Raw genomic sequence first — 14,984 nt, 5'->3', positions numbered from 1 at the left:
ACAATAAGAAAAGCAACAAACACGATGTGCATGATGTGCTCCTAGTTCCAATAAGACTATTCTGCAAGGGTCGTAGTCTGGAGTACTTTGTCACAGTTTATGTCAGCACGGAGGGAAACATTTGTCATTTGAAGAGTGACACCATTTGATGTGCGTCTGACCGTGGGCAGTTGCCAGGCACACCAACAAGAATAGCATGCAGAGGTACCCCGTCCAGTTGTATATCTGGCACGATTTCATCTGGAAATGATCTCTAGCAGTATCTAAACAGCATGTAACAATGTAAGAAGTAGAAGCAGCGGTAATCCTTTCAGCTTCTTTGCAAATCTACCCCAATTCCATTTTCTTGCATTACCCCATATCCCTTGATTTCTTTTATATCAAAAAACCTATCCACCCCTGCCTTGAATATATCCAGCAACTGTGCCTCTACAGAACTCCTAGTTGGAAAATTCCAAAGATTTACTAACCCCTGGTGAAGAACCTTCTTCACATCTTGGACTTCAATGGTCAAACCCTTGTTTTTAGATTGTGACTCTGGTTCTGGGCACCCCACCCAGTGAAAACATTTTCCTTCTTCTAACCTGTCAAGCCCTGTTTTAAAAAAAAATTTGCACATTTCAATAAGATCACATCTCATTCTTCTAAACTCGAGAGTAATAGACCCAAATGGCTCAAGCTCTCCTCACAGGACAGCAGAGTAATCAATCTGGTGAACATTTGTTGCACTCTCTTTATCACAGGTATATCCCACCTTTGGTAGGGAGACCAGACCTGTACACAGTTTTCCAGGTGTGTGGTACCACCAACACTAAATATAATTTCAGTTGAGATGCTATTACTCTTGTATTCTTGCAGGGCATAAGACGAGCTGAATTTATTTTCTCCCGGAGGATTATAAGTATTTGGAACTCTCTTCCTTACAGGACAGTGGACAGAGAGTCTTCTAATACTTTTAAGACAGAAGTGGATGGATACTAGATAAGCAAAAGGTTGAAACTTTACCAAGGGTAGCCAGACTTGAGGTTACACTCAGATCAGCCATGATCTTACCAAATGGTGGAGTAGGCTTGAGGGTGCGAGTGGCCTGTTTCTGCTCCTAATCCATGTGTTTGTATGGTTCCCACTGTTTTCTGGCTGCTGGCTATCAGGTAGAGAGAACTGTCCAGACAGCCACAGAGAAGAGGGCATGGCAGGATCGTGTTGTTGGTCATTAGGGGTGGTGTTTCTCCAAGGTGGGCTGGTGAGGTGATGGTGGAGGTCCTGGAAGATATTGTGGAAGATTATTGGTTATGTGGAAGGGTGATTAGAGATGATGGAGGGACATTCGTGGCAGGATTGGAAATGGGATATCCTGGAAGGAAGGTACAGGGGGTCCTGTACAGAATAATCCTCCATTTGGTCTGCCCACAGTACTGGAACAGTGAGTAGCAGCTGATTCAGCCTTTCTCACCTCCCTTCCTTTCAGGTGCTGGGTTTTCTGAGCCTTGACAATCCTGGCTCCTGGTTCAACCTAAAAGCCAGCAAAGAGTTGAAGCAAGTGGTCTACGTCATGTATTTAAATGAAGGATCCAACTCGCAAGAGAAGGCGAGTCTCCTCCTCCAGAGTCCCACTGAATGAAAATGCTCCAGAATCAGGTCACGCTGTAAAATATTGGTTTTAACACCAATCACTGTAAAATGGTGGGTTAAAATTCCCTCCTTCATACCCTGACTAACTTGGAAACTTGTGAGGGAAATGGATACCATGACAAAGCGCCTGATAATTCCTGTCACCTGAGCATGAGAAAAAAAAGATGGAAAACATTGCAGAGGGAATCACATGGAGCAAATGAGTTCACATTTAACAACAAATCCAGCAGTGTCACTCAATTACATTTTCCACTCCAGTGAGCTAATACTTGAGTTGAATTTCTTTCCTACATTTGTAAGGGTAATATTGATGTGCAGCAGAGTATTGGCAGCCTTCTGTCAGATTGCTTGTTATACTTTCTCTGCCCTTGGCTGAGAAACAATTGTAACTGCTCCAATTGCGATTTGACCTTGGTTTCAAGGGGCAGAGCAGCAGCAGTAACTTGCAAAATTAGAAACACCAGCTATCCTTTTGGGTATGAGGAGAGTGTTAACATTCCTGGTATTCAGCCATGCTCATATTTAAATATGTGTGCTAGTCAAGGTAGAAATAGAAAGGTTAAAGAAAGACCCCATTTGTCCGTAATCTCCAGCCTTCAGTTATGGTTCGTATGAATCCAAAGACACTTGTTCATCCTGTGTTAACTGGGATAGAGATATACCCAGAAAATCATGTGCCTGAATTCCAATTCCAGGTGAAACCTTGCTTCACCTTGGGGAGGATATATTGGCCTCAGAGGGAGTGCAGCATAGATTTATCAGAACAAAACCTGGACACTGGGAGTTACAATACGAGGAAAGGTTACATAAACTCAGGTTGTATTCCCTGGAAGTTAGGTTAAGGAGTGTTTAAATTGAGGCTCTGAAGATGTTAAGGGGTACTGAGAGGGGTTAATGGAGATAGAATAATTCCTCTTCCTGGGGAATCTAGGACTGAGGTCCTAGTCAAAAAATTTGACCTGGTTTTACAGGAGTGAAATTAGGAAACACCTCTACACACAGAGGTTGGTTGAAATTTGAATCTGTCTCCTTCAAATGGGAATTGATGATAATAACCAAAGATATTAAAGGGTATGGAGAAAAGGATATGGAGAAAAGGAAGGTAAATAGGATCAAGTCACAGATCAGTTATGATCTTATTAAATGGCCGAACAGGTTTGAGGAGCTGAGTGGCCCACTCTTGTTCCTGCATATATCACAGATATGAATCTTGTGAGTTTGTAGTTGCATGAATTCACACTTTCTTTGAGATCTTGTTTGGAAACTTGCCCCTCGTTGGGAAATTGACAAGCAGCATTAATGACATCTTGGGAGAAAGTGAGAGCTTTGCTATCCTCTGGAACTAGATGGTGACCAGCATTCCTCTTGGGAAGACAAACATTTCCTGATCTGAATTGGAGTTCTCCTGACAGTACTCCTCCACTGTACAAAACATAACCCTGCGTACATTTCTGAGTCAGTGAATCATAAACTTCTCTGTTGCTATGCTGAAGAAGTACTTTAATTTGGGATTCCATGTGCAGAAGACTTATGTCTGTACCTATGTCTCTCTGTAATATTAAACCCATGTGGCATTTCAACACTGTAATTCACCTTTAAGGTCCAGACTTTAGTGATTATTCTACAGAGATTGGAAGTTATGTATGTATGGATGCAGCATTTCTTTAATCTTGATGTTGTCACTATTGCCGTGGGAACAGGCTCTTCTGCCGCACAATCACATCTGTCTTTGATGAAAGTCTGTTAACTGCCTGTACTTGATAAAAATCAAACTCACAAAATAAAAAGGTACATTAAAGGCAGTATCATGATCATCTTTTTCATAATCTTTCTTAATTGAGAAGAGAGCCATACAAACTCACAGTGGGGTACAAACTAGCAGAAGTGAATCTGCTTCCACACTACTGCTAACTTTTATTTCCTTATTTGGCACAAAATAAAACAGTAAAATCCCTCCAATGTGTCTTACCATCCTGTTAATCTTATGATACACTGCAGCTGGAATGTGTTTTTGGGGACAGACCTTAAAGATATGGCTGGGCGTTGTGATTGAGAAAGGGTGGTTTTGCTTTACTGAAGATATAAAATCATTTGGGCCCTGGGGTCATCTTCATCCAATCCTTGGATTAGGTCATCATCTCCATTTCCTTTGTATGTTCTATCACCTGGACAAAGACACTTTAAGGGTATGTCCTCACAGAATTCTTTTAGATGAAAATAGGCCAGTATATTTGAATACATTTTATGAATGTAGAATCTTGGTCTCTGGGAGCACGATATCTAACATTTGCCCCATTAATTTCACACTTTCACAAATGTCAGTTGAAATCCATGGGTTATTTCAATTTGGGTAGGATAAGTTTGCTGACTTTTCAAATGTGTCACTAGATGGAGCTCTTTACCTGGCGCAGATCAGCAGCAAAAGTTTGCTTAGTCTACAAGAAGACAATGAAGGAGGGCAGGGTTTCGGGGGAAGGGGGTGGGAGGTGTGGTTTCACAGGCACAGACCTGAATTCAGGTGCAGAAGCATAAGCCCAGTCAAGACTCCGCAAACAAGCCCCCTGGAGACCTTATTATTTGCATAAATTACAGAAAGCTTCAGGTTAAAGCTGGATGGTTTACAGGCTGCCTCAGTGAACAGTGTGCCATCCTTTGGAGCATGACTCGGAGTGCATAACGAGTACTGCATAAGATTTCCTGTGGCAGCAAAGGCCACGGTGCCTCAAACCCTTCATGTGTCCCACACTGCTTCTGGTAGCACCAGAAACATCAGTCAGTTCAAAGTCACAAGAAATTGCAGAGAGCTATGAACAGCCCAGTCTAGCACGGAAACTAGCCTCCCCTCCATTGACTCTGTCTATGCTTCCCGCTGCCTCGGGAAAGCAGCCAACATATTCAAAGACCCCTCCCACCCCAGTCATTCTCTCTTCACCCCTCTCCCATCGGGCAGAGGATACAAAAGCTTGAGAACACGTACCAGCAGATTCAAGGACAGCTTATATCCTGCTGTTATAAGACTCTATATTCTGCATTCTGTTTTTTACCTTTTGTATTACCTCAATGTAGTTGTGTATTGAATGATCTGGATGGCATGCGAACAAAAGCTTTTCACTGCATCCCAGTACATGTGACAATGATAAATCAATTAGCAGTTACCAGTTAGCTGTGCAGTTTGCAGTCAAAAAGGGCGCCAGTAGGCTACTTGTAAGGCCACATTTGGACTCTGTGAAAGCTATCAGGCAGGAGGTATGCAGGGATTTGCTTCCCTGCTGGTTTCCCAAAGGCCCAGTGTATCATAGACTATGTATGTAACCCTGTGTTACTCCCAGCCTAAATCACGCTGTTTCTCAACAGAATGTCCTTTCATTGATTCAACATACGATTTAAATTTTATTTTATTTATACAGCACGGTAACTGACCCTTCCGGCCCAATGAGCCCGTGCCGCCCAATTACACCAATGTTAACATACCAACCCGTACGTCTCTGGAATGCGGGAGGAAACCAGAGCACCCAGAGGAAACCCACGCAGTCACAGGGAGAATGTACAAACTCCTTACAGACAGTGGCGGGAATTGAACCCCAATCGCTGGCGTGTAATAGCGTCACGCTAACTGCTATGCTACCATGATGACCACAAGCGGTAAGTATCACAGGTTTGGATGCAGTTTCCCGGTGGTGGTCATGATGTTTCCATACTGTGCCAGCTGACAGTGCTCGACCGGTTCACTGAGACCATCAGCTGATTGACTGGCTGCTGGGTGCTAAGAGCTGTCCCTACCCTGCTGCTCATGACTCTTCTCAGGAACCTGGCCACAGAAGCAGAAAACCAATGTGATGTGAGTGATCTAGCAGCAAGAGCACTGACTGCGTAAATCACTCACAAGAGCACAAGATAATAGAAGTGGGAGTAGGCCACTTGGTCCCTCAGCCTGCCCTGCCATTCGATGCAATCATGGCTGATCTTCCCCAGGCCTCAACTCCTCTTCTGTGCCTGTTCCCCAGAGCTCTCAATTCCCCAATCTTTCGAAAACTTGCCCACCTCCTTGTTCAGTACTTCCACGTCTGTTTGGGGTAGAAAACTCCAGAGGTTCACCACCCTCTGCGAGAAGGTTTGTTCTGGCTCAGCTCTTCGGCGCTTTTCTCAGCTGAGGTGTTCTTCACTATGGCTCACCGCCGGTGCCAAGATTCAAAATTACTTGCCCAGTACTCCGCAGTCTTGCTTAACAACAGTGAGCTGCCTTAGAGCTACCTGAGAAGGATGCAGTGAAGCAGGAAGATGAAGGAGTGAGGAACCATGGGAGAGGAGGGAAAAGCTTGAGCTGGCAGTAACGTGTTTTGCTGGGACAAGCTATCAAGGGGAGATTCTCCCGAGCTTTTGTTTCTCTCACTAGGCTGCCAACAGGTGCTGGACCAATAATTTACGACAGCACACCTTCATTTATATTTGTGTGGTTATTATAAAGACCAGCTTTGGTGGCTGTGAAGTGCCTTGCGATGTGAAAGATGCCATGTTGTTGCAAGAAGCCACACCATAGGAGAGATGGGATTGCACTGGAGAGAGTGCAGAGAAAGTTCACCAGGATGTTGCTTGGATTGGAGGGCTTTCGTTATGGGGAGAGATTGGATAGGCTGGGCTTGTTTCCCCTGGAGCAAAGCAGGCAGATAAGATTATGAGAGGCATTGACAGGGTGGGTAGTCAGAATCTTTTTCCCATGATAGGGATATCAAAAGCAAAATGGCATAGTTAAAGATAAGAGGTAGAAGTTTTTAAGGAGCAAGTTTTTTTTTTACACAGGGTGTGGCTGATTTCTGGAATATTTTGCCAGAGGAGGTGGTGGAATCAGATACAATTATTATGCTTAAGGGATATTTAGGCAGAAACTTAAAAAGGCAAGGTATAGAAGGACACAGTCCTAATGCTGATAACTGGGATTAGTGTCGATTGGTAAAAAAGTCAGCGCAGGCCGGAGGGCCCATTTCTGTGCTGTACAGTTCTATGATTCTCTGACTCCAAGTCCACTTACATCATACCTAAAACTCTCCCTTAGCCCCAGAGTCAGTTCTGTTTGCTTGTTTCTCTCTTCCAGAGCCCTGGTTGCTAAGTAGCAAATGCTTGGTGGGTGGAAAGCTGCTGCACTTACGCTGAGGACCCTTGAGGTGATATTAGTGGGTGACCTTGAGGAGATTTGACATTTGAGGACTGGGCCGTGGACTGCTGGGCCTTCCTTGTTATCAAATTATACCCCATTGATCTTAGAACAGACCTGTAATATAAATGAAGCATTATGTCAAACAGAAATTGCTCAAATGTGACTTTTGATCTATTTAGCTCCTGTTGCTGCATCATGCAGAGACAATACTCCAATAAAACCCAGCTGACCTGTGCTGCTAAAATCTTTTAACGCACCTTTGGTATGTGAAGCTCAGATTGGGAAGTACAAATGCATTCAGTGGCTCCTTAAACTCTTGAGAAAATAGTTAACCTCCCCGTCTTCTCCCTCTCCCCCTCCCCTTTCGGTAACAGTAACTCATCTTGAGGGAAGGATCCGCTTCTTTCTTCTCTCAGCGGTCGTTCTTCACATAGAAGAATGGGACTGACTGTGGTGAGCATTAGAGTTGATCCTTGATTTGGCTGCATGCAGCAACCACATTTTCCTAGAATGAGCATCAGGACAGAAGAGGCTTGGGAACTGTTGTGGTGAATCATTGGCAATACATCTTGTCTGGGTGCAGGAAGGGTGAGATATTTGAGGAGTGCAGGAGCCCTCAGAACTGAGCTCCAATAAGGCCAATCACCTCGGACTCCTTTCTCACCACTTCCCTTCTCCTCTTTATACTGGCCATCTCCCCTCTCGGCCCTGATGCAGAATTTTGACCCGAAACGTCAACAATTCCTTTCCTCCCACAGTTGCTGCTTAACCTGCCGAGATCGCTTTGTCGAGCACCTTCGCTGTGTCCACCATACCAGTGGGATCTCCCAGTGGCCAGCCATTTTGATTCCACTTCCCATTCCCACACCAACATATCTGTCCACGGCCCCCTCTGCTGCCAAGTTGAGGCTAAACACAGATTAGAGGAACAGCACCTCACATTCTGCCTTGGTCGTCTCCAACCTGACGACATGAACATCGATTTCTCTAATTTCCGGTAACCACTGCTCTCTCCCCCATCTTTGTTTTCCCTTATCCTACCGGCCACCTTCACCCCATCTGCTTCCCCTTCCCCGCCCTCTCGATCCGCCCATCATCCACACACTCCTCCCAATAAGCAAGAAGATGAAGGAGTGAGGAACCATGGGAGAGGAGGGAAAAGCTTGAGCTGGCAGTAACGTATTTTGTTGGGACAAGCTATCAAGGGGAGATTCTCCCGAGCTTTTGTTTCTCTCACCTTGATGTTGTCTCCTCGTAGAATATAATTCTGAACAAAACTGTAGCTTGTCTTTGTAATGGAAGAACTTAGATCTATTTTTAACTATGATGGAATCTGGGACACAATTCAGGAGCTTGAGGGTTTTGAACAGGAATCAACATAAGCTGTAAGTTTCTAAAGAGAATTGAAAAGTAGGGAATTAGTAATGCTGGAGGTCCATTATAAGTCTTTTTTAGTTAAGCACAATGATCCTCTAATGTGGCAAAATGTAGTCTATTTGTTTTTGTATCATTACCCCAAGCTAAGTTGTACAGTTTTTGAATGAATTAATTCTACTCATAACTATCATCCTAGATTTTCTCCATACTCTAAAAGAATGCAGGATTTGAGCTTTTTTTTGTGTATGTAATAATCTCTCTCTTACAGCCACTGACTACAGGATATGCCAGTAACTTCCTCAGAGCTCCTCATGTTCTCTCATTAGAATCTGTGGAAATCCAGCAGGAACCCCCATTATATAAATAAATTCTCACACTTTAATTGACACACATGTTCCACAAACACACATGAACAAAGAAAATTCAGCCTACATTAATGTAACACCGACAGAAATGAAAAGGTCAAGCTTGATGATTTTTCTAATGTGCAAAGGGTGTGATTAATCCACACACAGTTCAGCTGCTTTATATTGCTAGACACAAAACAAAAATGCAATTATAAGTGATGCTTTGAATCACTCCTAGTTTTAACTGAGTTTTCTTAATTAGCCTTTATTAACCACAAATCTAGTCTTTAAAATATTTAATTCCTAGATTTTTCTATTCCTTAACTACATTTTGCTCTTGGCAATATTATTTATGAGCATGCAGTCAACTTCCATATAGAGTTACATGTTTTACCTCCCACAGAAACGACACAAGTTAGGTCTTGATTCTTCTCACTTTGCAATTGTTTTATTTTTCCAAATATATATTTTATTCATCAAGTTTTCAATTATGCAATATGTGAAATTCTTTAGATGTCATTCACTGAAGTTGTGTACCTTTACATTTGTCCACATTATGTCAATGGTGTCAAATTTCTTTCCCCAATATTCCAGCTGTGATAAGTTTGGGAGATTTTTTTTATGCAGGACCCAGCCTTTCAGTGTAAGTGGGGGGAGGACTGTGGCTTTCCCCCCCATGGACCTATTGTGGAAGCTGCTCCAACATTCTGTGCATCCCTCTGCACCTAGTCCTGCACCTTGGAATGTGCCAGCCTGCAGAATCTGTATGTGGACAGCTCCTTGAGCTGGAAGCCCAGCAGGTTCTGGCCGGATCAAAGTACGTTGCTTAATGAGTTGGTGATCGTCCAGCAGCAGTTCATATTTTGTCTCATTATGCATCCCTGAGAACAGCCCATCAAACACACATTCCTGAATTACACAGCTGTTCGGCATAAACCCCAGCAAATACTGTTGCATCGCCATCCAGACCTTTTTGGCAGACACATACTCCAGACAGTTTCATCACTACCGCAGCCACCTCGAAGGCCACTGAGCAGCTGCTTGCTTGGGCTGCATGCGATAGCTGGGAGCCACATGTTAAAAGAACTCAGTCTCACTGAGCACTCCATTGCCGACTTGTTTTCATCTACTTGCTGCCCTCTCATCGCATCAACTTCCACTGTTTCCCACTTCCTCAGCCCAAGTGTGACCTCAACCCCATGTGCAGATATGCCTTCTCTCTGTCCCCTTCCCCTAGCCTTGCAGGAGCAAGTCATGGACTTTCAGCATCCCAAGGCCAACACTGAATCTGGTGCAGCAATTCAGTGCCACACAATAAGTTCTGCCAGAACCGGCATTCCGGATGTAAACATAAAGTATAATCACTTGGGCAAGTTGTTGGCATTTTTGGAACTGTACTCCAATCAAACCAGTGCAGTATCCCTCCAATTCTGACCTCCTGCATGTCCTGATTATAGACACAGGTCGTTGGTGACAGTGTATCCCCAAGCTCTGAAATTCCCTTCCTAAATTTTTCTGGTTCCTTCCTCTTTCTGTTAAGAATACTACATGAATATAATTAATTCTTAATGAAAGAAAACATCAAATGTTGCCTGAAGGCCCATTGGTTGACCTATACATGGCAAGTGGGATAGAAAAAGGCATAGGATTCGCAATGAGCTCTGATAAAGGTTCTCGGACCTGAAATGTGAACTCTGTTTCTCTTTCCTCAGATGCTGCCTGACCAGCTGAGTGTTTGCAGCATTTGCTTAGCTTTTTTACTTCAGATTTCTAGTATTTGCAGTTTTTTTGTGATTTCCAGGTTTCGCAACACCCTTGGCATTTCATTCGGCACAAGCACGATTGGATGTCCCTGTCCGTAGGGGGAGTTGGAAGAGAAAGAGAGATCCGAGCTAGTTTAGTGCTTCTTTTGTATTGCTGTTCAGTAATGCAAGAAACAAATACAGAGCTACCAAATAAATGCCCTTAAATGAAGCTAGTCAACATTGTACTAATAGCAGTGGCTGGTACGTTAATGTATCAAAAATCATTACACATGGTCACATAGTTGCCCAAGGTAAGAATTTATTTAGCAGCACAGTAGTATAGCGGTTAGCGTAATGCTATTCCAATGACCTGGGTTCAATTCCGGCTGCTGCCTGTAAGGAGTTTGTACGTTCTCCCTGTGACTGCATGGGTTTCCTCCAGGTTCTCCAGTTTCCTCCCATATTCCAAAGGCATATGGGTTAGGAAGTTGTGGGCATGCTATGTTGGTGCTGGAAGCGTGGTGACACTTGTGGGCTACCCCCAGAACACTCTACGCAAAAGATACATTTCACTGGGTGTTTCCATGTACATGTGACTAATAAAGAAATCTTTTTTAAAAAATCATACCACCTTTTGAACCAGGCCATTATATGTCTCCAGTGGAGTGCAGCAAGTTCCCTGATGACAAGGCAGCCATGTAAATTCTAAAACCTCTCGCCAAGCAAGCAAGCCATGGCAGGCTCAATAATGCAATGATTTTTGCCATCTCCCTCCCATGGATTTTTCTGACTCAATAATATCTGGTATTACAAGAAAGGCACTGAATAAACATTCAAGGTATAACTAAGTCTTTGCCAGAATGCAAATTCAACAAAGAATACTGGCAGCCAGTTCTACACCTGCCACATTTTCCATTAAAGTCACTGGAGGAAAAATCTATTTGCAGTGCAAATTACTGTTTATAAGTTTATACTTCAACACACTTTCTATTGAAAAAATATCTTTTATATGGCAGTGCTTAACATGTTTAGAATATTTGTATGGATTTACTCTTTTTTTTCCTTTTGAAGGCTGTGGAAAAATATATAGAAAATATATATCCAGCATTGAAAGAGTTAAGAGAGCCAGGCAGTTAAGCCGAATGCCGAATGCTGAATACACAGTCAAGTAGGAAGTTGCAGTTCAGGGCTTGCATTGTGTTGCTTGGAATCATCAGAAAATTGCCTCAGGTTAGGGGTCAGTAAGAATGTCATTTGATTACATGAGACTTCTGGGTGTGATCCCATTGAGTGAGAGTTCATTCGGGGGTTTGGAGCAACTTGCTTTTACTGGAGATCAGAAATGAAAGCAAGGCTGCAGAAACTAAACTTTCTTAAGTTGGATGTTGGAAATGAGAAAGAAATCAAGGTACATACAAATGCTGTTAACTTAGTTTTAGCATTTAGCGCTGAAATTGTATTCTTAATCAGTGTGAAACAGCTGAGTATGGAGTTACTTTGATTGAGATTCTTGGCTGACGTAAAAAAGATCTTCCCACTACAGTCAGCAGCGTGGTCTAGTAATTGTGCACTCTATTGAAACAAAGGCCAGTTGGACCCGGTGCTTCACTAGTGAAGTTCCAGAAATAAAATGTAGTAAAATTATAGCGAAAAATATTTAACTAATAGTTTAGCAAAATTAGTGCAGAGCTGTAACTACTGAAGATTTGTTGCTGGCACCAGAGGATGCTGTGACATTATAGCGGATTGTTATATAGGATGCAATTTATAAGTTTGTAGAAAGGTGGAGGAATTTGGCTGCTGCAAGATTTGTTGACCATGTGCATTCAGAGATTAGTTGATACAATTTATTCTAATTCTTTTATATTTATTGGTTGTCACTAGATCTACAGTTTGTGATATATTGCAGAATTTTTGTGAGATGTATGATCAGTTTATGTGTGAATGTATCATCCCCCATGCAGATGTGCTTGTGCATGCATTTTATATTTCACATTTATGTGTGTTCTGTCACCAAGGCATATTGTAGAATTGGTTTTCCATTCTAGGCCAAAAATTGCATGAATTATGGGTCAGTTACCATTTCTGGAGAGAACAAATGGGTCACTATTTCAGACTAAGCTCTGCGTAGAACACCACCTCAATCACCTTCTGGGATTTCTGCTCCTCTAGTTTTGACCTTGTGAATCTTTTTTTTAATGATTAATCGTTGCACCGCTGGCTCAGCTGTCTGGACCCTAACCTCTGAAAATTCCTCCTGAATTATCATAACCTCCCTATTTTTATTCTCATTTTTAAGATATTTCTTAACCACCACTTTGACGAAGGTTGTAATCTTTTGTTGTAATATCTCCTTAAGTGACATGGAATCAGATTTACATTTCATTACATCTTGGGCTGTTTTGCTTTGATATGGGCACCCTGTAAATGCAAGGAGGGTTTGGACTAGTTTGTTCATTCCACATTTATTGTTTATTGGCCTCCTGTTGTCATATTTTCAATTCTTTCTTGATTTCCAGCATGTGCCATTTTACCTCTTTTTATCTCTCATCCTTTGTGCTTAACCATTTATCTCTCCTTAGACAGTTCCTTGGGATCAAGGATGACTTGCTTCCCCTTTGATTCTATGGGTTCTGAGGTGGTTGAAAGACTCTTCCACTGGGATGAGTAGGTGGGTAGTTTATTAGATGCACTCCTAATAATACTGGAAACTTTGTCTACTTTTCTGGTGATATTAATGACTGATCAGGTACTCGATTGTGTGCTGATATCCTCTTATAGTTTAACTAAATATCCCATCTTCAAAAACATTGCAAAAAATGTAAGAGTGTTTGTGGGTCCATGTGTCAGGAAATTAAGTGATGTTGCTGTTATGGAGAATGACCCATCCCAGACACGTTCAAACTACAGTCTGTGTGTTCGTTGTCTCAAGCGGCCCAACCACCGTTCCAAGTGTATCTCTGTTTCCTGTTCATTGGTTTGACCTGTTTTAAATTTGATGGACAAGTAGATTCTCAAATATGTGGGACACAAGGAGAGAAGATGTGCATAACTTTTGGATAGTTATCCTATTTCTTTGACGCAGACAAAAGTAGTAATTTCAGTTTGTGTAGTATTTGCAAACTGGACAATTTGCAATTAAATTTTAAGTGATTAAACCACTGGATTATAAAACAAGGCTCCTAGATTTGTATATTCCAGGCAGTTTGATTATTTGAAGATGGCTGTATTGCAGATAACTGTTCAAGCCCTTCACCTCACACTAAATCCTGCAGACTGGAAGATGCCAAATTCAATACCTGCCTTGTTGTGGATAGACAGCACAGAAACAGGCCCTTTGGCCCACTGGGTCCATTCTGAACAACAGCCACCCATTTACATTAATTCCAATTTTATTTTATTTTATTCTCCCCACTTTCTCATCAACGACTCCCAGATTCTGCCTCTGATTTACACAAGGAGCCATTTGCAGTGAACAATTAACCCACCAACCTAGGCGTCTTTGGAATGTGGGAGGAAACGGAAGTCCAGAGGGAAGCCACGCAGTCACAGGGAGAACATGCAAACTCCAAGCAGACGGGACTTGAAGTCAGGATTGAACCCAGGTGTCTGCTGCTGTGAGGCAGCAGCTTTACCAGCTGCACCACTCTGCTGCCATTGTGGCAAAACAGCAGAACTTTACAGGGCGGTAATTGAGGACTACAGTGGGTTAAATGATGCCACGGTAAAGCATGGATCTCTGTTGTTGTTGCTAATGCGCATTGACTCCTATTGGAAGTGCTGCACTTGTGAACATTGCCAAGCCCAATTCCCTTGTTAGCCAATGATATCCACCCAGATTTAAGAATTCATGTCTTGGCTTGCTTGTAGGTAAATTGGACATGCTTGCATACTTCCATAAATAATCTTTTTGTTACACTGCTTGAGGTGTTCCCTGGATGTTTCAAAGTGCTTTTAAAGTGCCACCTCTCATTTAATGTAGGGAAACAGTTTGGATGCAGCCAAATCTCACCAGTAACAATGAAATAAATTACTAATCTATCTTGATGTTGCTGGTTGAGCAGAATGTTGGTCAGCTAATGCCAAGGATTCTCCTGCATGTCTTCAAATGGTGCCATAGTGTCTTTTGCTTCCACCTCCAGAGGAAGTAGGCCTCAGTTTAAAGTCTCTTCCGAATAACCATCTGCACCTCTTACTGTGTTATGCAGCCAACCTGTATGTAATGTGCTTGTGCCTTTGAAAATGGCTTAAGCTCTTGCTCCTCTAACTTGGCAGTGATTCTGCTGCCCCTGAGCCAAAATTGACACCATTATCCCTCTGTTCATATCAACTTTGCATAAATGAGCTAGATTCAGAAACTTGATGCAGTGTGGTCACATATGCAGTTGATCAAACTAGAAATGAGCAGACAGTTCAGAAAGTACAAAACGGGTTGAACAAAATGTTCTAAGGGCAGGACAATTGCAGGGAACAGCATTGTGGATAGAAATAAAAAGTAGCTAAAATTCTCCCTCTATGAATGAGTCTGGAAGGAAGCTGAAGCTATTTTGCTTTTTTTTTAAGGCTCAATAAACAGGTTTAACCACAACAGCAGCAAGTATCAAAATTTTTTTGTGGGGGGCTACAACTGCATAACAAAGTAAAGGAATCTTGACCAAACTCAGTTCTTTGGTGAGATCTCAGATTGACTGCTGGTGCATCTATTTCTGGTTGCCAAGAAACAGAAGACGT

The 14,984-nt window shown here is 42.5% G+C and overlaps 1 protein-coding gene across 5 annotated transcripts in view; it reads left to right on the top strand.

The window, feature by feature from the left end:
• LOC127567323 (TBC1 domain family member 1-like) overlaps nucleotides 1-14,984 on the top strand; it is a 205,584-nt gene that overhangs the window by 21,587 nt on the left and 169,013 nt on the right. The window contains exon 1 of one of the 5 annotated variants that reach the window (XM_052010077.1): nucleotides 11,536-11,661. The exons of 3 other annotated variants lie outside the window; for them this stretch is intronic. In XM_052010077.1, the coding sequence (XP_051866037.1) occupies nucleotides 11,596-11,661 (66 nt within the window). In that variant the 5' untranslated portion in view covers nucleotides 11,536-11,595. Of the gene's footprint in view, nucleotides 1-11,535; nucleotides 11,662-14,984 lie in introns of those variants that run through there. One more of the 5 variants, XM_052010076.1, reaches the window with a different exon arrangement.

This window comes from Pristis pectinata, chromosome 2 (genome assembly GCF_009764475.1).
Source record: "Pristis pectinata isolate sPriPec2 chromosome 2, sPriPec2.1.pri, whole genome shotgun sequence".
Lineage (NCBI taxonomy): Eukaryota > Metazoa > Chordata > Chondrichthyes > Rhinopristiformes > Pristidae > Pristis > Pristis pectinata.
The sequence above is the reverse complement of the archived record's forward strand: the minus strand, read 5'-3'. Positions and strand labels throughout refer to the sequence as shown.